Source organism: Natrix helvetica (genome assembly GCF_964273705.1).
Source record: "Natrix helvetica genome assembly, chromosome: 1".
Lineage (NCBI taxonomy): Eukaryota > Metazoa > Chordata > Lepidosauria > Squamata > Natricidae > Natrix > Natrix helvetica.
Window position 1 is genome coordinate 242,889,036 of NC_138548.1, and position 26,033 is coordinate 242,915,068.

Consider the following 26,033-nt stretch of genomic DNA (forward strand, 5'->3'; position numbering starts at 1 on the left):
ATATTGTTTTTAAGGATCAAAATATTTAATAAAAATTATTTATTAAAAATAAATTAAAAAAGAGAAAAAAAATAAAGTTTACAAGTCTATAAATACTGCCTCTAACCTATATTTCTATTGCCTCTATATTTCTATATTATTATCTATAGTAATACTAATATAACAATGTTTTGTTCTTCCAAACACTATTCTGCTTTAATTCCTCTCTATAATTTCTTTTGCTTTTTTCTTTTCTATTACTGGCCAGGACAACATGTAGAGTATTTGCAACTTTCCATATTATGCTTTTGTACTTAACTTTTCCTTGCTGTGCCACTATTTTTGCTGTGCTTCTTTTCCTCTGGATGATTCACTACTTTAAAGGAAAAATGTCTTCTTTCGTTCAGCTATTTTCAATTTTCTGGTAATTGCAGAGCTTCCAAAACATCCCCCCCCCCCCTATCTCCATCTATATCTGTTCAAAGGTTGCAGTTTAATTGGCAAGTTTGTTGATGTAGGGAGAAGGCTTAAATAGGAGGTGAAGAAGACAATACAAGTGTCTGCATTTTTTTCTAAGCAGCTTGCTGTTTTATAGTACCACTTTGAGGATGATCATTGCAAAGAGTCAAAGACATAATCAAAATAAAGCAGTTTCCTAAGAAGTTCATCCACTCTTCTGACTTGATCTCATTTTCAAGAGTGGGTCAGAGCTTCATTTAACACCTGAGAGCAATGGTTGCCTTCAAACAATTTTGAAACAATTTATTAAAATATGGTAAACATGGTATTTTACAAAAAGGAACATTTATTCGCAAACACATCAGAAGAAATTCCATAAGAAGTAACTACAAAAAAACTTAACATAAACTTGAACAGCAGACTTTGAGAAATTCAACTTTTGATCTTGCTCAATACAATTTAGACACTCGAAAAGGCCACAGCATCCAATGGCATATACAGTTTATTAACGCAGGTTGTCTATTTGTCCACGGATCAGCTGAGCATATTTCTCCATCTCAGTAATTGTGTGCTTAACTTCTTTTTCCTAGAAGAAAATAAAAAACACATATTCCTATTACTAAATAGGCAGCTACTGAATTATAGGGGGAAAATCCATACAGGGAATCTGATCCTAATGAAGAGAAATGTATCTAAATAATTCACTCTGAGATAGAAATCAGCCAGTAACAAACAGGCCTACACACTGTGGCTAAATTAGGACATACGGTATGTATGCAGCCATATGACCCCTATAACACAATATGGAAAGCAGAGTAATTCTAGAAGGAATTCAAGAAGACATTCTAGAACAGAAATGACAAACCTTTTCAGCACCAAGTGCCCAAAACGGAGCATGTGCACATATGTGCAAGTGCCGGAAACCCGAAGACCAGCTGGTCTTTGGATTTCTGGGACGCGCATGTGCACTGGCCAGCTGTTCTTCACGTACATCGCAAACCCGAAGACCAATTGGCTGACACACACATTCGCACTGGCCAGTTAGTCTTTGGGTTTCCGGTGCTCCGGTGCACACGAAGACCAGCTGGTGTGCCAGAAACCAAAAGGGCAGCTGGCGATGGCGCGCATGCCCACAGAGAGCTCTGCATGCCATCTCTGGCACATGTATCGTACCATATTTTTCAGAGTATAAGATGCACTGGAGTATAAGACGCACCAAGGTTTTGAAGAGCCATTTTTTTTTAAAAAAGTAGGTAGATAGATAGAGGGATAGACAGGGAGAGAAAGAGAAATACAGTAGGTAGGTAGGGAGAGAGAGAGTAGTTAGGTAGGTAGGTAGATAAAGGGATAGAGAGAAAAATAGAGAGATAGAGAGAGTGTGTAGGTAGGTAGAGGGATAGAGAGAGAGAGAAATACAGTAGATAGGTAGAGAGAGAGAATAATTAGCTGGTAGATAAAGGGAGAGAGAGAGAAAAATACAGTATGACATTGCTGAATTCACATATGTCAAAAGGCTTGAAGCTATATCACGATATCTCAACAAATACAGTAGACTTTAATACAACACTTTTATTCCTTATTGTACAATTCCTTATTATGCAATAAAGAACTTATAATATATATCGCATGTAACTTACATCCGAGGAACCTATCCGTCTTCTCCTTCCCCACCCCATTCCCTGCTTTATCCCAATTTAATTTGGCATTAATCAATTTAATTTAATCAATTTGCCATTTCGTGCATCTGACAAAATGAGCTGTAGTTCACTCTTTAATAATAAAATGTGTTAATCTGAAAAGGTGCTACCAAACTACTGCAGAGCGATGAGAGACTACTCAAGCTAAGTTAATGGCTCCTTGCAAGTTATACTCACAATCAAATTGTTCATCCTCTCTTTACGAAGTTTCATAAATTCCTGTACTGTCAGGTCACAAATGTCTTTCCGTAGAGCAAGAAATGCACATTTGGGGGAGTGTTTACGGTGCTCTTCCCTAGAAATTTGAAATACAAGTCATAATCATGCAATGGATTTACAAGGGCAATTAAATAGCAAGCATACTGCAAATGAAGAATGCGACCCTAATTTGGATCTCATGCCGTCTCCCACCCCATGCAAACTTTTTGTCCATCGATTTACTATTAAACAGCTACTTTCCCCCAAATCTGTACATGTCAGGTGGGGAAACTCTGCTCTTAGTCCCGTGGGACATTGACTTGCAGCCTGGAGCCAGAAATAGGGCCTTTGGCAGCCAGATTATGGAATTCTTTCTCAGAATGTGTATAGCTGCCTTTCTTTCTATGTTCTATTTCTACATTTGTAGAATAACAATTGCTCTAGGACAGGGATGGCTAACCTTCTCCTCGCGTGCCAAAAGCAGGCGCACAGGTGCGACAGCATGTGCGTGCGTGCCCACACCCATAATACAATGCATGCAGGACACCCCATGATATCCACCCCCTCCACCCCCTATGCATGCACGTGTGACCCCCACTCTCCCACCGCCCATGCATATGTGACCCCCCCTTGTGGCCTGTTTTAGGCCTAGCAGGCATCCCTGAAGCCTCCTGGCACCAAAAACAGGGGGGGCGCCACAACCCCACCCCCCCGTGCATGCACACATGACCTACCCATCCCCGTGCATGGGCGCATCTCCCAACAATGACCTGAAAATCAGCTGGCTGATGGGAGACATGCACACATGTACAGTGGAGCTGAGCTGGTTGACAGCTTGCGTGCCCGCAGAGGGAACTGCGTGCCACATGTGGCATGTGTGCCATAGGCTTGCCATCACGGCTCTAGGACAATGACGAACCTTTTTGTTGTTGGGTGCCAAAAATGCGAGGCGTGCACACAATAGGGCGTGCTCATACCAGCACCCATAATGCAAAATGCGCCCCACATATGCATGCATGCACAACCTCCCCCCCCCCGCATTGCTCAACTCCAAGTTGAGTTTGGTATTTCCTTGGGGGGGGGGGTTATTTTTGTCCTCCCCAGGTTCTGGGAAAGCCTCCAGAGTGTGGGGAGGGCAAAAAATGGGCCCAATGGGCCAACAGGAAGTTCAGAAACGAACTTCCAGTAGGCCCATTGGACTTGGTTTTTGCACTCCCCAGGTTCTGGAGGCTTTCCTGAAGCCTGGGGAGGGCAAAAACGGCATCCCCCAGACACCTGGAAGCCGGAAATAGATTGGTTCCAAACGTTTGGTTGGCCCCGTTTTTCACCCTCCCCCAGGCTCCAGAGGCTTTCCTGAAGCCTTGGGAGGGCGTAAACAGCCTCCCCCGGCCCTCCAGAGGGCCGTAAATCAGCTGGCCGGCTCACGTGCTGGCAGATATGGCTCCACCTGCTGCACGCATAACATAGGTGTGCCATCACAGTTCTAGGACCAGACTATCATTTTAAATGAACTGTTGTAACTGTTCTTTCAATTTTTATGGAAAGAATAAATGACAACCTTCCGATGGCACTTACAGTCATAAAACCTATGTTTATAACTGGATAAACTGTGTCACACTTTTTTTAAAAAGAATTTTATTGGTTTTTAAACATTTATGGGGAAAGGTACAGGGTATATAGAAAATTTTGGCAGCTCCCATGCTAGTGGTAGAAATCCCTCCAAATCTCACTATTTTTACATGTTAAAAACAACGTATAAAAGATAAGCAAAAACAGAATTTTGTTCTACATCATATCAACCATGTGTTCAATCATCTTTTTTGGTCACTTCTAGTATATCAACAATTACAGTAACATTTCAAATATGTTTATTTTTGTGACCTGAGCTTTTTCGATATTGCTCCCTCCTCCCTGTCCCCAGATGGAGCCAAAGCCCCTCCCTCCCTCATAACTTGTGCATTACTACCTTTTTCACTACCTCCCGTATTTTCGTCTTCTAGGAGAGAACTGTTTTTTTTAATGAAGGCTTCTGCCTCCCCCACTGTTAATTCTAGTGTTAATTCTAATTCTGTTTCCCTCCCAAAAAATCAACATTCCCTCTGGCAATAACCATCTAAACCAAACTCCTTTAATGAATAATTTCTTTGATAAGGAGGAGTACTTCCTCCTTTTTTCTCTTATCTTTTTTGGAATTTGCTTAAGAATGGTAATTTCTTTGTCTTTATATTTTAGTGGTCCCCCCTTTGGGCCCCTAGCACCTCATCCCTAGTGGTCCTCCTAAGAAATTTAACATGTACCTCCCTTGGAACATTACGTGTTCTAGCATATGCTGAATTAATCCTATAAACCAGATCCATATCCCACCACAGCTGTTCTTTGTCTCTCTTAATATATTCTGCTAAAATTGTACTCATAATATCCTTAAGGTCTTCATTTTCTATCTCTGGTAGGTTCTGGAATCTGAGAAAAAAGGACATTCTTTCAAGTTCTAGCTTTGCCAAAAAAAAATTCAATTCTAAATTCCCCTTCCGGACTGTCTTAACCTCCTCCTCCAACCCAGCCGCCCCCTCCTCCAACGCACTTATTCTTTGTTTATTCTCTATTATATGTTGTTGTACACCTCTGAGTTCTTCTTTGAGGTCTGTCACCTTTTTTTTCAACTCATTTTGACCCCTCATAATTTCTTGAAACATTTGGGTAACAGATAAGTCTTTTGAGCTCTCTCCAGCCCCTTCTTAAATGTGTCACACTTTTGGACGAGGCTCGGGCAAGCTTACCCAGAGCGCTATTATATTTGACAATGATGCAGTCAGAAGCCTGGAACATTTCTTGGGTTTCCTTCTATGAACTGGATGAAATCAGGAGCCTTGACCCCAGAGTTCCTCCCACTGTTCCCGAGGGGCCATCACTATGGTGCACCTTGAAGCAACAGCTCCCAAGGGCTGGCTTGTCTTTCTGACTGCTTTGTTTCTGTGGCTGAAGGATAAAAATTAGTGACATACACTTTGTCATGATTCATCACTCGTAATCACAGCCCAGCCAGCTCTAGAGAAAGTCAAATTGATTCCCAAGCAGCTTACGTGTTTTCAAAAACCTCAGAAAGTATAGATAACATTTATGCTGGTCTTTGCCAATTTAGGCCTCTAGTGCAGGGTTGTCAAACTCACGGCCCACAGGCATCACACGCTGGCCACCCCTCTGCCCGGTTTAGTGAAAGGGGGGGGATCGTGATACGTCATGTGATGACATCATGACTTGAGTTTGAAACTCCTACTGCAGTGAAAAAACAGATGTTGCAGATGGATTTAGCACAGGACTGTCAAACTCACGGCCCACGGGCCGGATGCATCACGCACTGGCCATGCCTGGTTTAGCAAAAGGGGGAAAATCCCGATACATCACATGACACCACAGTGACAATGTGAGTTTGACATCCCTGATTTAGAGTTAGCTGACAGGGCACATATAAACCCTTATAAACACCCCACAAAATATTCTAGAGGTTTCTGGACTGCGTAAGTTCATAATCAAGAATCCGGGTTCCCATCCTCCTACCTCACTGAAAGAAGGGGAAAAAAACGAGTGGAAAAACTGGAGTGGAAGCCAGCTGTACTGACTGCAAAGTATTAGTTGATCATGTTAACAATCCCTGTCAGCCATACAACTAATAATCAGATAGAGATGTTGAATCCGTCTTTGACAAGTGGCTTAATTTGCTTTGACGTGGCGTGAACAGTACTATGGAAAAAAGAGTAGATGACATAATAAATTATTAATATCTAGTACTACCATACTATCTTTGCCTCTATCATCCCTCATTTTAGCAACGAAATATAATGTTTTGCAAGATTCTGTAAGTGTATTTGTTGAGCTTTCTTTCCTAAACGTCATTTGGTATCATTAAAAGTCTTAGGATAACAATTTCAAAGTACTTACATGGGGTCATCATCAGGTTCCCATCCCTCTAATTCTTTAAAGCATATAAAACATTGTGCCACATCGGAAGCATTCTCAATAGGACAGTGAATGAATCCAGCTTCGGCCATCTGAATTGGGAAAGGCGGAAGAGACAGAGCAAGACAAATGAGGAAAAAAAAACATTCAACAAAGTTACACATTTCAGGTTATGCATCTTATTTCTGAAACGGGGCTGTAGTTGAAAAATTTCTGAAGGCAAGCTGTTCCACTGGTTAATTGTCCTCAATATTAGAAAGTTTCTCCTTAATTCCAGGTTGCTTCTCTCCTTGATTAGTTTCCAACCATTGTCACAACGGTGGCTCGTTGTCCTGCCCTCTGGTGCTTTGAAGATTAATTTGACCATCTCTTCTTCGTGGCAGCCCCTCAAATATTGACATACCATGTCACCCCTAATTCTTCTTTTCTTTAGACTAGCAAATCCAGTTCCTACAGCCATTCTTCATGTGTTTTAGTCTCCAGGCCTTTGATTATCTTAGTTGCTCTTCCCTGAACTTTTTCCAAAGTCTCAACATCTTTTTTTTTTTTGTAGTAGGGTGACCAAAACTGGTTGCAGCATTCCAGGTGTGGTCTTAGTAGGGTTTTATAAAGTAGTACTAAATGGAATGCGGTGGCTCAGATGCTGAGCTTGTTGATCAGAATTGTCGGAAGTTCAAATCCATAGTGCAGTGTAATGGAGTGAGTTCCTGTTACTTGTCTAAGCTTCTGCCAACCTAGCAGTTCGAAAGCATGTAAAAATGCAAGTATAAAATAGGGACCACCTTTGGTGGGAAGGTAACAGTGTTCTGTGCGCCCTTCGGCATTTAGTCATGTCAGCTATAGGATCATGGAGACGTCTTCGGACAGTGCTGGTGGCTCTTCGGGTTTGAAACACGGATGAGCACCACCCCCTAGAGTTGGGAATGACTAGCACATATGTGTGAGGGGAACCTTTACCTTTAGCATTAGATAAATGAATCTGGAGGAGAGGGGGACGGTATCTGTCTCTTTGTTCTGAAAAATTGGTAAAAGGCCTCACTTGGTTCTCTATGCTGGAAAATAAAATGGGATCCAATCTCAGAATGTTTAGTCTGCGTTTAACCCATTGCATTTTATTAAGAAAAACAGGGGACTTCTCTTAAGAGATTTAAATCCCTTGCAATCATACACTCAGACCAAAAGCAATTATTCTGCACTTCTAGATAGGAGCCGGAGTGCTGCCTCTCCCCCCCAAATGGTCCGCAAAGCTTCCCCTGGTTTTTGGAATTGCTTGCTGGCAAAATTGTTTCAATTGCAGTTGGTGAAATGAAGAGGTGTGTTTTGATTCCAAGGGGGGGGGGCGCATCGAACCACTGGAGGGAGGGAGGAAAAGGAGGGGAAGGAAGAAGAGAGGGAGGGAGGGGAAGAAGGGGGAAGGAAGAATAAAGGAAGAAAGAGGCGTGATTTTGATTCCCAGGATGTGCTTGGGAATAAAAGCCCATGAGGCAGGAGAAGCATCACTTCCAAGGAAGAAAACCCACCCACTCCAAGCCCCCCGAGAGAAGAGGGACCCCAGGCAGGGGTTGGGAGAAACGAGCCCCTCACCCTGTCCGCCGTGCAGGAACAGTCGGAGTCGAAGGGCCACTGGGTAAACGTGGCGAGACGGTTCTCTTTCAGGTACAACTCGAGGCCCGGCGGGAACCCCCCGCGAGACATGATGACGGTTGCCGGAGCTTTCAAACAGCCGCGGGAAAGAAGAAGGGAAAAAAAACAAAAAGGCTTTCCCGAGGCATGATGGGAAATAGGCTGAGTGCGGACGTCGTGCGTGCCACGACCCCCCCCCCGAGCGCTGAGCATGCTGGGAAGCGTAGTTTTTCTTACGGTCGCAATGAACAAAGAACGACCTTTGTTCTACAATTGGAAAATATCACTTCTGTATCGACAGCACCTTTTAGAAAAATGGCCCCTTAAAAACCCTTACTGGTTTTGTTGTACTGTAAGTGTAAAGCAAAATTAGATCTCCCAAGTTGTCGTTTCAAACTGGAAAAACTCCATTATTATTATTATTATTTTGCATTTGGTGCAACAGTAAGAGAAAAGGTTTTTGTGGCCTTTGACTATGAACAAGTCACTGATTTGGTGTTACCATTACCCGCACAGGTCTTGGTAACGCTCATGAAAGTACAGTAGATGGCAGCACTTTGCTGCCCTTGATAAAAAGTTAACCAGGGTTGGGTGTGTTAGTTATTGGACTAGGAAATCCAATAAGGCTAGCCTAAGAATTTGAAAAAGGATATCAAGCAGTCAATCATAGGGTTTCCTGCCTAGACAGGGGGTTGGACTAGACGACCTCCAAGGTCCCTTCCAACTCTGCTATTGTATTATTGTAAACCATTTTCATACCATATTGTGGCTCAGAAAATTACTTGTGGGTCCCTGGTCACAATCAATTGAGTTCACCTGGAATCTCAATTTACTTTTTTAACATTACTAAACACCATAGAATTAATTTCTGAGTGAATACAATAAACATGTAAGCTTGAAGATTTATTTCCCCTTGGCAATGCTCTAAAAAGTTTCTTGGTTGATGTCAGATTCAGATAAATCCTCAAGATTCCAAGATTCAAATGGGAGCCGTTTGAAATTGCCATAAAAAACACAAGCCACATCTATCTGTGTAAGAAGAATCTCCATTTATGGTTGAACCAGCAATCCCTCACATTTTACTGTCAATATGGAGAAAAAAGTAGATCTATGTATGGGGAAGGAAGGGAAGGAGGGAGGGAAGAAGGGAAGGAAGGAAGGATTTTTTGGCAAAGATGCAGTGCAAAAACATGAATTCAAGAAGCACATCTTTTTGAATCCTCCCAATTGTACATAGGATCCATTTGAAAGTACTATTAAAACAGATCACATCGATTTGAACAGAGTGAGTTTTTAAAATCTCATCCAATTACTTTTAGACAAGAACAGCAGAATTATAGGCTATAATGGAATGAAAAAGATTTGGAATTGTGACTATTATTCATTCTTTGCAGATAGCTATGATCTGTGCTTTGATAGTGGTCTCAGATGATACTCATATACATATCATGAGCATCCATAAGAAATCACATGGATCTGATATCTTCCTTTTAAAAATAAAGTTAAAGTAATAGTTTACTTTTTTCAGACTGTATGATTTGCCAGCCAGAATGAACACAATGTACAGCAAAAATATAAGTGGTATTTAAAGAAAAGTACATAAGTAGCTTTTTCTCCAGGCTAATTCTTTAAAATGTATTATTTTTTCTTACACTTCGATTGTTCTCTCGTAAACGTGCCCTGAATTGCAGTTAAGAGGTCCAATTAAAAATGTAATTACTTGTTTGATATTTTTCTCACTCTTGTCTGGTTTTTATCCAATTTTTGCCTGTTAACTCTTTCTAGTCTTTGCTAATATTTAATACGTAGATACAAAGTATACTTTTGCTAGCTGGAGTGATTGGCTGTATCTTTGCTCTGATCTAGATGCAAAGATTAGCTAAGATTGATCCAGGTGCAAACTAAACTGGAAATTGGCCTGTCATTTCCTAACAAAAATTGCTTTGAGATAGGAGGAAAATGGGCTGGATGATTCCTTCCCATTTTTTATGAAGAGATACCGGTATATAGTCCTCAAAGCACAGGGAACCATAACCAAAAAGAACAGCTACCGCTGAGCTAACTCATAGTTTTACTATTCTGATCATGATTGCTTTATATTCACCCAGAACATCATATGCAGTTGCTGCTCAAAGGGAAAAATATATACCTGCAATTTGAGACTAAAGCAAAATAGATAAAAGTGGTAATTTATGCAGCAATTTTGTATTACTGGCAGATTCATTCCCAAGCTACATCCTTTGGGACAAGTATTGTACAACTATGATAACTATGATGTAATTGAGGCTCTGGTTTTGTTTATTGCTTTTCATCTCTCACGCCATAATAGATGTCACAGTGTGAGAACAGAGGTGAACTGCTTCAAAGTGATAGCTCTGGTCTCAATTCATCTGCGGCTGAGAAAAGAAAGGTCTGAGGAAGCTCAGTCTTTGTTTGACCTAAAGGACTTCAATGGAAAGACAGTGGAGAAGAAGACAGCAGGCAGACAGCAATTTCTCCTTTCCTGGCTTCAGCCACTTGAAATCATGTTCAAAATCACCTGGAACAGAAGGAATAGGGACATGTAATTCTTTTCTTCTTGCAGGTATAGGAAGTTAGCACCCACCCCTCTCCTAGGAAATATTTATTATTTAGGAAATATTTAGGAATTATTAAAAGGACAGAATATGTCACCTAAAAGAGAGGCCAAAACTCTCTCACACACACAGCCTTGTCAATGGGCCATTAAGGCCTGAGCCAGTCTATTCTACATAACAAACATCTATCCCCTTCAGGCAGAACCATAATAGGAATCCCAAAGCACTTTCATTACATCATCGCCCAGCAAGCTTGGGACTCAGGAAGCCTACAGAGTTGCCCCTGCATGGCCTCATGGGAGTCTGACAACCAATCAGAATACAAACTCAAATTCAAAAGCCCAGTGTTAGATTGGATAATGGAAAGACACACAAGGCTAAAGACAACAACATCTCTTTATTATAACACAACAAGTAAGAACAATCCAGCGAAGGTTGAGTCTGACAGCAGCCCTTTTATAGAGAGCTTTCAGACCCTTCGGCCAATGAGATTAAACCTCTGTTCCCGCTGGAACAGAGGACCTTGGTGGAAACCACTATAACTGAAGCTAGTATCTAACATCCCTCCCCTCTTAAATGGAATAATCCTACTGGTTACATAGTCACGCAGGTAGGGGGCTTTATGGTAGCTCTGCCTGATCTGCGCAGTTCAGTCGGAGGGTGTTCTTTGGACAGGTCGGACGGACTTGTTTGCTCTGCAGCTCCGCTTGGTGGAAGCTCCTGGAAACTTGCAGAGGCCACGGCTGGAGCTTCTAGAGCCAGTTCGCTCGGAGCTTGCTGTGGGCCTGCAACACAAGAAGCTAAGTATCCCGGTGACTTCGGGTTTGAGTTGGCTTTGGAAAGAGTGACTTTGTATTCCTTTTGGGTAGGGCTTTGGCTAACTCATGCAGGAGTTACCTCTGGCTGCCTAAGAGTGTAGTTGGAGAGGCAGTCACGGAGTTGGTCAACATGCCTTCTCCAATTCCGACCGTCCTCGAGCTCTATGAGATAAGACCAAGGCCCGGTGATGCCTATCACTGTGGCAGGAATCTGCAGAGTTCCCCCGGCATAGTTGTGGGCGTAAACTGAAACCCCCACGCTAAAATTCCGAATTTTGCTTGTGGAGTTTGGGGGCAATGTGGCAGAATAGTTTGGGTATAGCCAGTCTAAGTGGGACCTTAGCCGGCAACCCATGAGAAGCTCGGAGGGGCTTCTCCCTGTAGTGGCACTTGGTGTGATATGTTGAATTAGCAGGTAATGGTCAACCCGCGTTTGCCAATCTCCCGGGCCCATCCTAGATAGGGCCTCTTTTGCAGATCTCACCATTCTCTCCGCCTGACCATTGGAGGCCGGGTGGAATGGCACGGCCAGGGCATGTCTGATTCCCTGTGCTGCTAAGAAGGTCTCAAATTGCATGGCTGTGAATTGGGGCCCATTGTCAGAGACCAGGACGTTGGTCAGGCCCTGTGTGGAGAAAAGTCTCCGTAGTACCTTGATGACCGCTTCTGCCGTAGTGGAGGTCATCAGGACTAACTCTAGCCATTTTGAGTAGGTGTCCACAACTACGAGGAATGTCTGGCCATGAACTGGGCCAGCAAAATCAATGTGCACTCTAGACCACGGTGTTTGAGGTCACTCCCACTCCTTAGCGGGCGCCTCTGGGAGAGCTGGTCTGGACTCCTGACACGGTGTGCAGGTAGCTACCCATTCTTTGATCTCCCTGTCCATGTTAGGCCACCACATGTAACTCCTGGCCAAAGACTTAATCCTGACAATTCCAGAATGCCCTATGTGTAAAGCCTCTAATACTGAAATGCGCAGTTTGGGTGGAACAACGACCCGGTCCCCTCACAGCAAACAGCCATTAGCAATGGACAATTTGTCTTGCTTACAATGGTACATTTTGAAATCAGACCCAACAGGTCCCTTGGGCCACCTACTCCACACCCAGTTCAAAATTTGTTTGATGGTGGAGTCTTTTGCAGAGTGGCAGGCAACGTCACTAGACTAGACAGGACCAGTCTCTAAGCAGTCAATGAGAAGGACTGGCATCTCGGGGGTAGGGTCAGCAAGAAGTTCTGGCAGTGGGCAGTGGCTCAAAGCGTCGGCGTGCCCCAAAGTGGAGCCTGGTCGGTGGATGAGACAATAGGAGTTGACAGCTAGGAAGATGGTCCATCTGGTCATCCGCTGTGATAATGACACAGGAGTAGGTCGGTCCCCAGCCAGTAAGCCCAATAGTGGTTTGTGGTCCATAATTAGTTTGAAATCACGGCCGTATAGATACTCATGGAACCTTTTTACTCCGGCCACTGCAGCCAAAGCCTCACGGTCCAGCTGGCTGTAGTTCCGCTCAGCAGCGGACAAGGTCCTAGAGTAAAAGGCTATGGGAACCTCGGTGCCGTTGGGCATGCAGTGGCTGAGGACGGTGCCGACGCCAAACAGGGAAGCGTCGCAGGTCAGCACCAGTGACAGGGTCTGGCTGTACTGTAATTGTTGGTGTCTGCCGACAGAAGTCTTTTTACCGCGGCAAATGCGGCAGCCTTGGCTCTGCCCCAGGACCACTTTGTGTTCTTTGCCAGGAGATGGTGTAAGGGCTCAGCAACAGTGGCTTTCTGTTTTAAAAAGATGCTGTAGAAATTAAGTAGCTCGGTTTGGTTGCGAGGTGTAGGGGCGTACTGAATTGCTTTAATTTTTCTCATGGTTGGGTGAATCCCAGAGCCATCGACTAGGTACCCTAAGAATTCAACCCTTGGCACGTTAATTTGGCATTTTTCTTTTTTGAGACGGAGGCCTTTGTCTCTAATTCTAGCCAAAACAGTTTGTAAATGTTTGAAAAGTTGCACCTCATTTGCAACCGATACCAAGATGTCATCAAAATAGGGAACGACTACTGGAATCCCCTGCAAAAGCCACTCCATGACCCTTTGGAACAGTCGAGGGGCGATACTAACTCAAATTGCAGGCGGTGACATTTGAATGCACCCCTGTGCGTCACAGTGGTTTGGGCTTCCGCCGTAGCGGCATCTACAGGCAATTCTTGGTATTCCTGCACCATGTCCACTTTAGCGAATACTTTGCCGGGGCCTAGAGAATGTAATAAATGCTGCACAATAGGTACAGGGTAAGCGCTTTGTTGTAACGATTTATTGATTGTGCATTTGTAGTCCACGCAGATGCGGACAGACCTGTCAGATTTCACAGGTGTCACTATAGGGGTCCCCCAGGGTGTGTGATCAACTGGCTCTAGGATTCCCTGACCTATGAACTTGTCAATTTCCAGATCGATTTTGGGGCGGAGAGCGAAAGGTACTCTCCTGGGTTTTAGCCTTATGGGGGCTATGTTAGGGTCCAAATTAAACGAGATTGGAGTCCCCATATACTTACCCAGACCGGTGCCGAAGACGTCCTCAAACTCCTTAAAAATTGCTTCAGCGCTCTCAGCTTTCAAGGCGTTGATACCGGTCACTTCTAGGCCCAGGGCTTCGAACCAGTCAAGCCCCAGGAGGCTCTGCAGGTCACCGCTGACCAGTGTCACTGGGAGCAGGCCTCTGTATTTCTTGAATTGCATCCGGAAGGAGCCCTGGCTTACGATGGGGACTCGGTTCCCCTGGTAATCGCGAAGGCGGATGTCAGGGGAGCGTAGATGCTGCTTCTTCAGGCTAGGGATAGCCTGCTTGAGCGTGGACTATGGCATGATGGTCAGTGATGACCCCTTGTCGATCTCCATCTCACATGGAGAGCCCTCGATGAGGACTGTGACCTTCAGCTTTTTTGGCCGCCTAGTGGGGACTTGGCTGATTGAGGTTTGATGGGTGACTCTGGAGTTGGCCTCTGAGCGCCGTGATGGCCTCTGCCATGCCCCTTGGTTGGCCCTCTGCTGTTGGTTAGCTCAACTTCTTGGCTGCCAGGTCGCCTTCCCTGTTTTAATCTTTTTTGTAGCTACCAATATCTCCATAGTTGGTATAGGAATCTTCACAATATGCTATGGGATTATGAAAGTATTGATACATTTTGTTCTACCATTTTTTCTTGGCTACTGTGTTTTATACAAATTAGAATAATACAGATAGTCTTTAATTTACAACCATTCATTTAGTGACTGTTCAAAATTACAACGGGACTGAAAAAAGTGACTTATGACCATTTTTCACCCAACTGTTACAGCATCCCCATGGTCACATCTTTAAAATTCAGATGCTTGCAGTATCTTAGGGTCAGATTTTGCAATCTCAAGCGAGGTCAATGTGGAAGCCAAGTGAAGCTTAACAACTGCAGTAATTCACTTAACAACTAAGGCGAGAAAGGTCGTAAAATGGGGCAAAACTCATTTAACAATTATTCCTTCCAACTATGCGACAATAAAATGGAATATTTTTTCTGTTTCAAAAAGTCTGTTTGGAAGAAGTACACAAGATCCTAATGGGAATCTCCTTTAAAACAATTGCATCAACATTATCAATTTCAATCTTGCCTCAAAAATCACATTGCAAAAATTAGTCCCCTGTTCTTTTCCTCAAGAAATGTACCAAAATATATCTTGGTGTTTGTCTTAATGCAACAAAATGTGAATCCACATGATACACAAGGGTTCTTCATCAACCCTTTCCTACTCCCCAGCTCAACAGATCAACTAATGCCTGAACAAGCTTTTTTCATATATTCTCAAGGTATCTTCTGGAATAGACCTGCACTGCAAACAAAATTCCTTCTGTATGGATTCTGGCATAACCAAATTTTTCAATTCTTTCTGTAGATCCAAATCCCTAGTTTTCTATAAAAAAAATCCATCCTGTTAGTGAGTTGTTTAATTTCTTCTGAATTTTTCTCGTCTTTTGTCCAAATTTCAAATTGTACTTCCAGAGATTGTATCAATCTTTTACTCAAATCATCAAATGCTCCTTTCATCACAGCCTGTGGTACCTGCTTATCACAGGAACTTCATCTAACACAGTGGTTCTCAACCTGTGGGTCGGGACCCCTTTGGGGGGGTCGAACAACCCTTTCACAGGGGTCGCCTAAGACCATCAGAAAACACATATTTTTGATGGTCTTAGGAACCGAGACACCAATTTTATGGTTGGGGGTCACCACAATATGAACTATATTAAAGGGTTGCGGCATTGGGAAGGTTGAGAACCACTGATATAGCACCATGTAGTCACGGTCTATAACACACTCTGCTGGTAGAACATATAATATTATCTCTTAATTCATAAAAGAGACGACAAATGGGTGACAAGGTAAATTTTTAAAAAAATTAAAAAGTAATTCTGTCTAAATGTTTTTAATCTCTTTTATTTCCAAATTTTTGTGAGCCAAGCAAGTGCCAATAAGAGTTTCTAATGTTTTAATTTAAACACAACCTAAGAAATAACAAAATAATCCAGTATTTATGGGATCCAAAGAAAGTCTCTCTTTCACTATAGAAAAAAATAAATCCAAAAGTGATTTAGAAATTAGGAAGGTTGTTTTTGGTGAGTGTAATTTTGGTTACATTGCAACTGTGGACTCAATGAAGATCCTACCCCAGAGGTTGTATTCAGCAGGTTCTGACCAGTTCTAGAGAAATAGTAGCGGAAATGTTGAGTAATTCAGAGAACTGGTAAAGATCACCTCTGACTCCCCCCTCCCACTCTTCCATCTGTTCTCTGCCTCTCGAGTCCCAGCTGATCCGGAGGAAATGGGGATTTTGCAGTATCCTTCCCCTGGAGTGGGGAGAGAATGGGGATTTTGCAGTATCCTTCCCCTGCCACGCCCACCAAGCCATGCCCACCAAGCCACGCCCACAGTACCGGTAGTAAAAAAAATTGAATGCCACTACTGTCCTACCCCCTTGTCACTCAATTCACAAGCCAACTGAGGAAACCTCTGTTTCTGCCATTTATTCATGAGGAGCAATAGTCTGGGAATTGAATAGTGAATTCCTAGCTTCCTTCTTGAATCTGGAGGAAGAATGAAGGCCTCCTGTTGCACAGGGAGCATAAAAGAGCTGGGATGTCATCTCTGAATGTGTCTCAACTATCATTTTCCCCACAGGAAGTCCAGAAGCTACAGTTCTCATTTGTCTGTGAATGACCCATTATTTTCTAAATGTCATGATGACTGTCTGAAGCACAGTTTATAGCACAAGTTCAGTCCAATCTGTTCCCAAATGCTCTCATTTTTACTGCCAAATCTCTTAGCCGCTATACCTGTGTGAGGCGATAGTTCTCTTGGGAGAGTTTCTCAATGACATCAAAGTGATCGGTGCCTGGTAGGTCTAGCAAGGAGACCTTCCAACCTGCTGTACGAAGAGCCTGTGGGATAAATAAATAAATAAATAAATAAATAAATAAATAATAAATAAATAAATAAATAAATAAATAAATAAATAAATAAATAAATAAATAAATAAATAAATGAAAGGGGTGTGAACAAAATGGCTCCCACCATGCTAGGTACAAATGCAATTGCCCTGAGTACCCAACAAGTAGAAAGGCAGAACATAAATTAAAGTAACACAACAATAATGATGTAGATCTCAGGATAGGAGAACAGATTTTTTTTAAAAAAAACGGGCAAACAAAAAATGTATGCGTGAGAGGACATCTATTTGTCTTCTTGAGGAAGTTGAAGTGGCACAATGGAAGGGGTGCATTTGATAACTATTTAGGCATCCCTCTCCAAACAGAAAAGAATGGTCCAAATACAGATAGCCCTCAACTTACAAGAAGTTTAGTGACCATTCAAAGTTACAACGGCAGTAAAGAATGTGACTTATGATTGTTTTCCACAGTTACGACTTTTGCAGCATCCCCCCAGTCATGTGATCAAAATTCAGACACTTGGCAACTGCCTGATATTTATGATGGTTGCAGTGTCCCAGGGTCATGGGATCCCCTTGTTGTGAGTTTCTGACAAGCAAAGTCAATGGGGAAGCCGGGATCCACTTAACAGCTGTGGCAAGAAAGCTCGAAAAATGGGGCAAAACTCACTTAACAAATATCTCATTTATCAACAGAAATTCTAGGCTCAATTGTGGTTGTAAGTCAAGGACTAGGCTTATGCATTTTTAGTCTTACGTTTAGATATATAAATGTAATACATATTTTAGATGCACAAACATGATTGCAACGTACTTTGATTTACCCCCTACAATTTTACACTGATTGCTCAAGGTAAATAATAGAATTAAAAGATGGATGAAAGTTAAAATTATTAAAATTATGCCTTTTAAAGGACTGGCTGAAGAGGAGGCAATATCAGCCATATGTCAGCGTTCCAAATATCATCCAAAATTAAATCAGAGTCCAAGGCAGAACTTTCCTCAAACTTCCAATTTATTAAGAGAAACATGTTGGCACATCTGTGGAAAACCTAAATCTGAAAACTTCCTTGGTTTCCCACCCAATTGAAAGTTCATGATCTTGCCCCCACACCCACAAGTCCCATCACATGGTCCAATCTTCCATTGCCACGCTGGCAGTTCCACCCATCCAGTTCCGGTCAGGCTCAGAGGTGTAGAGACAAAGGATGACCTTGGGCTTCTTGGAAGGAATTTTTTATTTTGACAACAACACATTCTACTCCTTACTATTCTCCCTTCCATTCCCCACTAATGAAAAAGCACAGTAAAATAATAGGGAGTGTGGCAGGCTAAAGATCCTAAAAGGAACCAGCTGCAGGCCTGACACCATACTTGCTTAAAACTTTGTGAAATACATGTCCTCGACTTAAAACCATTCATTGAGTGTCCGTTCAAAGTTACAATGGCACTGAAAAAAGTTACTTATGACCATTTTTCACACTTACGACTGTTGCAGCATCCCCATGATCATGTGATCAAAATTTGGACGCTTGACAATTGATTCATATTTATAATGGTTACAGTGTCCTGGGGTCATGTGGTCACATTTCGCAAACTTCTGACCAGTGAAGTCAATGGGGTATCCAGATTCACTTAACAACCGTGTGACTAACTTAACAACAGCAGTGATTCATTTAACAACTGTGGCAAGAAAAGTCTAAAATGGGGCAAAACAGAAATTTTGAGCTCAATTGTAGTCGTAGGTTGAGGACTACCTGTCTTTCCAAGGGATCAAAATTGCTGGCATGTTTGTTCAGGCATGTTTGTTTCCATACAAAAGGGCACAGGCACATTTTTTCCTTAACTGCTTTCTCTGGTCATTGAACTCCTACATTTCAAATGGAATGTGTAGTCAATCTACCTGACAATATTCCTGAGATTGCCTGTGGAACTCCGATGGGTCATGCTGGGCTACTGCAATGAGCACCTGGCAAGTTTTCTTGTCTTTCACCTTTGGCACACACCGCAAAGGGCTATTCTCTTGGGCTACTGCACTGAAGAAAGAAAACACACTATTAAAATTAGTAGTGAGGTAAAGGAAGCAGACTTTGACAGATGGGCAGGCCTGTGAACGAGGCAAAAATACAAACAGCCCTTTCTGTGTATAACCGTATTTCGAATGCATTTATCACACTAAATGCAAATGAGAGAACGAAGCCCATGGGTTCAAAAAACTTTGCTATGCGAAGATGTACAGTGTGTTTGGGATATCATATTTCTATGCATTGGCTGAAAAGACAATGTGATATGCAAATGGAGGACACAAGAAGCTACAGGCATATAGGCACACAAATCTAGAAGGCACAGAAGGCAATAGAGAGAAAAGTTCTAAATCAAAGATAATGAACTAATCAGAGATTTAAATTATTTGGTTGTACACTTGTTTCTCCCTGTACAGATCACTCAGGAAGCTAAAGGGCTATTGTGCTGGATTATGTAAATATTGCAGCCTTAGCTGGTCATGTGTATATAATTAATATAGTACTTCCTGCTTCAAGTCAACCTGAAGAATTGGCAGTTACAAGAGAGCTACTGTTATGTTTCTGCCCTGCCCAAATTAAACAGTTCTAGGAATGTTCCTTACCGGCTCATCTGCAACAGATCATTAACATAGGTGTGTGTAATGGGCTCCAAATCATAAATGCCGCTCACCAAAAAGACACCTACAGTGAAAAATAATTAAAAATAACTTAATTAATAATTTAATAATTAAAATAAAAATCTGGATTGTTTTAAATGGATTCCAACTCGATCTACCCCAAAAATAAGACCTCCTCAGATAATAAGCCCAATTGGGTTTTGAGCGCATGCGCTAAAATAAGCCCTCCCCCCCCAACTATTGCAACATAGCAGCAGCCATGGGGTGATCACGCTTGCTGCCTCCTGCACCTCAAAAATAACAAGACCTCCCTGAAAATAAGACCAAGTGCTTATTTGGGGGATCAAAAGAAAATAAGATCCTGTCTTATTTTGGGGGAAACACGGTAATATTCCAGTATGCACGATGTTCAAGCAAGGGAAATCGAGGAAATAATGAGGCAAAAAAAATGAGAAAAACAGGATGAATTTCTCCCAGGCAATACCTTTGATGTTTGGCTCAACACCAAATTTTGCCCAATCTGTGGAAAGCACCATGGCTGCTAGGTGGGCTCCTGCCGAGTGCCCAAGCAGGTAGACCCCACTGCAAGAAAAGATGAAGTGGTTACAATACAAGAAGTGGTTAGAGCAAAGAAGAGATGCTGATGGGGATAGAGAAGGGAAAACTGGTTGAGGAGTCAATCACTCAACATCTATTAAACTGAGTTCTAAACCTGGGCAGGTTATCAGTTGGAATCCAAGTTTCTCTTTCTCAAAGTTGCATGTTTATTACTCATGCAACTTGTGAAGGCCCTCTTACCTGATCCCTGTATATTGCTGAACTGCAAAAGCCACACTATGCCGCACCTGCTCAACCATTACCTCCAGCTGGCCTGGGCAGAGAACACAATACCATGGTTAGTCAGAGGGGAGCAGGGTGTGCAATGCACCTGAGCCAGCATACTATACCTTTGGGAGCCACGTCATAGCCAACTGCAGCCAAGGCAATGCCTTGCTTCACTAGAGGACATGCAGCAAAACCGGAAACATCTTTGCTAGAAAGAAATTAAAAGGTCAGTTGTTATAACAGTAGGTGTCCTCCATCAAAAAAGAGGTTCTTCTAGCCAGAGTGCCACTGACTGAAGTCTAGCAATTGGAAAATGTAGACCGTTGCAGCCTCCAATACAACTCACCTCAAACTTTGCCAGTAGCCACCGTGAATATAGAGGACCAGAGGAAAGGCTGAAATGGGATAATAAGTCACCAAAAGCATTGTCTACGGTAACTTTCCCCAAATGTACCATTCCCCCCCCCCCCGGTCTTTGTTCATCTTAGCTAAGAGCCATGGTGGCACAGTGGTTAGAATGCAGTATTGCAGGCTAATTCTGTCGACTGCCAGCAGTTCGATCCTGATCGGCTCAAGGTAGATTCAGCCTTCCATCCTTCCAAGGTCGGTAAAATGAGGACCCAGATTGTTAGGGGCAATATGATGACTCTGTAAACTGCTTAGAAAGGGCTGTAAAGCACTCTATGAAGCTGCATATAAGTCTAAGTGATATTGCTACCTCTGAGACATAACATCAGTCCTTGCAGGTAGATCAGGTCAAGAAATCATCACCACAACTGATGAAGTCTAGTGCTGGCAAGTATATAATAGTAGGAGATTCTTGAAAGCATGACAGAGACTTTCTCTCCCACCCCTTACATCAAAAGTATTAAAACGGGGCAATCTTAAGTTTCTTCCTTTCAGGGCTGAGGATTTACCGAACAACTACATTCTTGAAGGCCATTTCCATCCTGCTCTCTGTTTTCCTATTTCCCTACCCTGCTTCTTTCAGAGCCCTCACCCCACCTTTTGTGCTCTTACTTTCAACGTGTTTTTTAGGAAGATACACATCCAGTTTCTCTCCCTCACTGGAGCCATAGGGGACATTCAGCAGAGTTTGGGTGAGTGCCTGGGCATTTCGAGTACCTGCAGAGTATTGGAAGAAAACACAAACAAATGCAGCAACCCCCCTTCCTAAATATTATTTGGGCTGCCCTCCAAGATGTTCCAGATGTCACTGAATCCCCATACAGGCAGTCCTTGACTTACAACTATTGGTTTAGTGACTGTTTTTTACAGAGGTATTGAAAAAAAGTCATCTATGACAGTGTTTCACTTATAGCCATTGCCGCATCCCCTATGTTCATATGATCAATATCTGGTCTCTTGGCAAGTAGTTCATATTTATGATCTTTGATGTGTCCCAAGGTCATGTGATCACCTTTTGCGACCTTCTGATGAGCAAAATCAATGGGGAAGCCAGATTCATTTAGTAACCAGGTTACTACCTTAACAACTGCAGTGATTCACAAGAATCACTGCAGTTGTTAAGGTAGTAACATGGTTGTTACTACCTGTGACAAGAAAGGTCGTAAAATGGGGCAAAACTCATGTACAATTGTCTTGCTTAGCTAGCGAAATGTTGGGCTTGATTGTGGTCATAAGTCGAGGACTACTTACCGTGTTTCCCCAAAAATACGACATGTCCTGATAATAAGGCCATGCCACATTTTTCTGGTGGCAAAAATATAAGCCCTCCCCCGCAAATAAGCCCCCTGGACAACCCCCCACTTCTGGCCAGGCAGAGCGCCACTCACCAACCTAGCTGTATCCTGAAGCTGCCAAGCCGCGGGAACCAGGGGGGAGGCAAAGGTGATCGCGTTGCTTGGCGCCTTCGGGATACCGCTAGGTTGGTGAGCAGCACTGTGCCCAGTTGAAGAGGGAGGTTGCCGTGCGGTGGTGGCGAACAGGCACTCACACGGCTTGGCAATACCCCTAGGTCAGTGAATGGCGCTGTGCCCAGCTGGAAAGGGGGTTTGCCGGGCAGCTGCTCGTGAGCGTGGTCGCCTCATGGCTGTTGTGTTGCGCTGCTGCGACAGCGCAAAACAGCCATTCGCCCCTGAGGCTGTGCCCGGCTCTTTGGGAGCCCACTCGCAAGAGAGCAGCCGCCCGGCAACCCCAAAACAATAAACCCTCCCCTGATAATAAGGCCCAAGCCATATTTTGTGTGTTAAAAGAAAATAAGACCCTGTCTTAGTTTCAGGGAAACACGGTATTGTCACAACTGCATCTGATTCTGTTTGCTTCCTGGGAGAACAGTGGCTCTTCACTTTGACATAGCTTCAAAGGATGGAGTTCTCCATGTTTTTTTCCAGACTTGCCCAGCTCTTCCTTGGTACGTTTTTCTTTCCATACCAGAGGGTAGGTAGTCCATAGATCTGTATGGCCTACTCATTAGAAATGCCATATTCACCAATTTATTTCAGTATTTTCCACCTTCTGGAAAAAGTTGAAGGCTGAGCTTTTCAGGAGTGCTTTGAGGACATTGTTGTGGTCTGTTGTATTTTGGGATTTATTTGCCTTATTTATTGTATTTTTTTGTTGTCGTGAACAATAAGGATTTCTATGCTTGCAGCTGTGTGCAATTGTTTGTAATTATTTCAGAGTTTACAAACACGGGAACACCTGCTACGACATAACTAATCCTGGCAATGTAATCATGTGTTCATAAAAGCATGCTTGCTGCCTGTTTTGCTGGAGCGGACTCGGATGCTCTAGTACAGTGATGGCTAAACTTTTGGTTGTTGGGTGCCAAAAATATGAGCATGCACACAATAGCTCACGGACATGCCGGCACCCATAACACAAAGCACGCCCCCACACAAACCCCCTTCATGCTCCCCCCCCCCCATGCATGCCGCACTGTTCGCCTCCAAGCGGAGCTTGGTATTTCCTCCAGGGGGGGCTGTTTTTGCCTCCCCAGGCTCCAAGAAAGCCTCCAGAGTCTCGGGAGGGTGAAAAACAGGCCCAACGAGCCAAAGAACTTCCGGTAAGCCAGTTGGGCCTGTTTTTCACCCTCCCCAGGCTCCGGAGGCTTTCCTGAAGCCTAGGGAGGGTGAAAGCAGCCTCTCCCGGCCCCCCGGAGGCCCTCCGGAAGCTGGAAACGGATTGTTTCCAAACTTAGTAGGCCTGTTGGGTCCATTTTTCACCCACCCCAGGCTCCGGAGGCTTTCCTGAAGCCTGGGGGAGTGGGCAAAAATGGCTTTCCCCAGCCCTCCGGAAGGCCGAAAATCAGATGGCCTGTGCACACATGCATGCTGGAATGGATAACTCGTGTGCCAGCAAATATGGCTCTGCCTGCCCCCTGTGGCATGCGTGCCATAGGTTTGCCATCATGGCTCTAGTATATTTTGGCAATAAAGCCACAATCCAGAGTAATTGGGAAGTCTATAGGAAGGTACCGTGTTTCCCCAAAAATATGAAATGAACTGAAAATAAGGCCAAGGTCATATTTTGGGGGTCAAAAGAAAATATTTTCATAAATATGAGAAAATATGTCTCATTTTCGGGGAAACACAGTAATTTTTCTGCTTACTCCATTTTTCTGGTTCTTGGATAGCCCCTACCTTCAGTCACTGCTTTCACGTGTGCCTCAATCACAGCATCCTTATCCAGCCGTGGAGACCACCTGCTAGGGGAATATTGAGTCTCCAGCTCCTGTGTAGAAAGAAAGCAGGATAACTTGTACAAAGGCAAGGGAATCCTCCATACCTCGTGTGGACATTTTCAGAAATACTTGCAGATTGAACCCCACTTAAGAAAAAGTAGGTAGCTACCTGCAAGAGAGAGGCAAGAGGATGCCTGTATGAATGGCTGCACCTGTAGTCCCTTCCATCTGTCTGCACAAAATGCTTTGTTGATTTATTTGTCTAGGATTAATTTAGTTCATCTTAAATTTAACATTTCATGACTGCTTCTGTAACATGGACCCTTCCAAGTCGCATTCAATTTATTCCCCAGAATTTTCTTAGCCTTAACTTCAGTAACAGTGATCCAAATAATCGGCTAAGCAAGTCTTCTTTCTACCCCTCTTGTCTCTTCTCTGAACCTGGGTATGAAAGTGGCAGTATGTTGCAGGAAAGCTAAGAGGAGGAGCAGGAGGGAGGGACCTGAGAAGCTCAGAATAGAAGCTCTTTTGCAAGGCAGACTGTGATATTCTTGTCACAAATGGAGCTAGCTGGTTAAACCTTCAGGGGTTTTGTGCTGTCTATAATTTTTGTGGCAGGGCGCAAGAGCAGGTTCAGAGAGTTCCTCGGGGATTCAGAGAACGATACTTCCAAGCACATAAATAAATCTATGAGTAAGTCATTTCTTAGCCCTTGTTCTAGAGCCATGATGGCGAACCTATGGCACGCAGGCCAGAGGTGACAGGCAGAGCACTCTCTGTGGCCATGTGCACCATTGCCAGCTGTTCTTCTGGTTTCCGCATGCGCATGCACACCAGCCAACTGGTCTTTGTGTGTGCCGAAGCTCTGGAAACCTGAAGACCAGCTAGCCTTTCCGGTGTGTGTATGCGTGATGGCCAGCTGGTCTTCAGGTTTTTGGTGTTCCGGCACAAACACGCACATGAATGCATTCCAGTTTGGGCACTCAGTGCCGAAACATTTTGCCATCACTGTTCTAGAGCAAAATAGGTTGTACCACTCCCCTTCCCATTCTGGAAACTCCCATATCTTTTTTTTTTTTAATGTGTCTAAAATACACCCCACATTAAACAAATATTGAAAATCTCTCTTCCCTCCCAACAAACATTAAAACTATACCTCCTTTGTCATTTCCTGCCACTTTCCCATAGCAATGGCTAAGTGGTGGCTCTATTCCTTCTCCGGATGAACCTCGGCCCAAGGCGAACAAAGTGGCGAGAACATGTGATCCTACATAGCCTCTGACAAACAGTGCAGATCAGATTCAGTGTTCCTCCTTGGCCTGTGCTCTTCCAGCTGCTCTGCAAGACGTCAGAAATTCCTGATTAGTGGGCTGACCTCATTGGCCATACCAGCATTGGGGCTGCATACAAAGCAGCGTTGCTGTAGAACAGAGACACTGAGTAAACTCAGATCACTATCTTCCTGCTATGATATCCAGGTACACAAATTTGGGGGAAGTAATGGTAATGTTAGGCCTGGCAATGTTATCTCTATCCCCACCCCATTTTTTTCCTTGTCTTAATTTACTGATCTCTGTGTATCTATCAACAAAATTTTTAGCATGCCTTCATAAGTATGCTAAAAACGAATAATTGGCAAATAAACGTTAAATATTAACCTAGATACACTGAGAGGCCAGTCAACTTCTAAAAATCAAGGCTGTTTTAGAAAGGTTTTTATTCAGCATATCCACTTTAGTTTTGACTGACCCACACAGTACTAATAGATACAGAATGTTTTGGTAATGTCTTTGTCTTCCGTTTGCTAATCTTAAAACCTGTTAATGTACCAAATTGTTTTATTTTTCTGATTAATGTTACAATTCCCTTTAAAGGACCCTCTAAAACCAGTGTCAAATCAAATGCTCTTAGCCTATAGGTTTCTCTTTCAGTCTTTATTCCCACAATTTTTTTCATTTTTGTCTTATATCTTCATTCAATATTTCAAGAACTAAACAAAACAAAAACAAGAGGAGATAATGAACAGACCTCTCTTGTTCCTTTTTGTATCCCATAAGATTTGTTAGCTCTCCATTAACAATTATTTGTGCTTTCCATGTTGTGTAAACCAGTTTTATACATTTAATAAAATTCTCTCCAAACTTCATATCCT

General features: G+C 43.1%; 2 protein-coding genes across 2 annotated transcripts; both read right to left on the reverse strand.

Moving 5' to 3' along the window:
- Positions 1-764: 764 nt before the first annotated feature.
- On the reverse strand, positions 765-8,066 carry BIRC5 (baculoviral IAP repeat containing 5). The gene is made up of 4 exons (XM_081937246.1): positions 7,872-8,066; positions 6,270-6,379; positions 2,313-2,430; positions 765-1,024 (listed from the first exon to the last, which is right to left on the reverse strand). Exons 1-4 carry the CDS (start codon positions 7,980-7,982, stop codon positions 944-946), a joined length of 420 nt encoding a protein of 139 aa, XP_081793372.1. The 5' UTR covers positions 7,983-8,066; the 3' UTR covers positions 765-943.
- Positions 8,067-10,184: 2,118 nt separating this feature from the next.
- Positions 10,185-25,212, reverse strand: AFMID (arylformamidase). Its single transcript, XM_081936831.1, has 11 exons — positions 25,038-25,212; positions 23,841-23,931; positions 21,256-21,360; positions 20,582-20,630; positions 20,358-20,443; positions 20,209-20,281; positions 19,895-19,992; positions 19,396-19,474; positions 18,673-18,805; positions 16,657-16,761; positions 10,185-10,449 (listed from the first exon to the last, which is right to left on the reverse strand). The coding sequence occupies exons 1-11, from the start codon at positions 25,065-25,067 to the stop codon at positions 10,420-10,422; spliced, it is 879 nt and encodes a 292-aa protein (XP_081792957.1). The 5' UTR covers positions 25,068-25,212; the 3' UTR covers positions 10,185-10,419.
- Between the last annotated feature and the right edge of the window lie 821 nt (positions 25,213-26,033).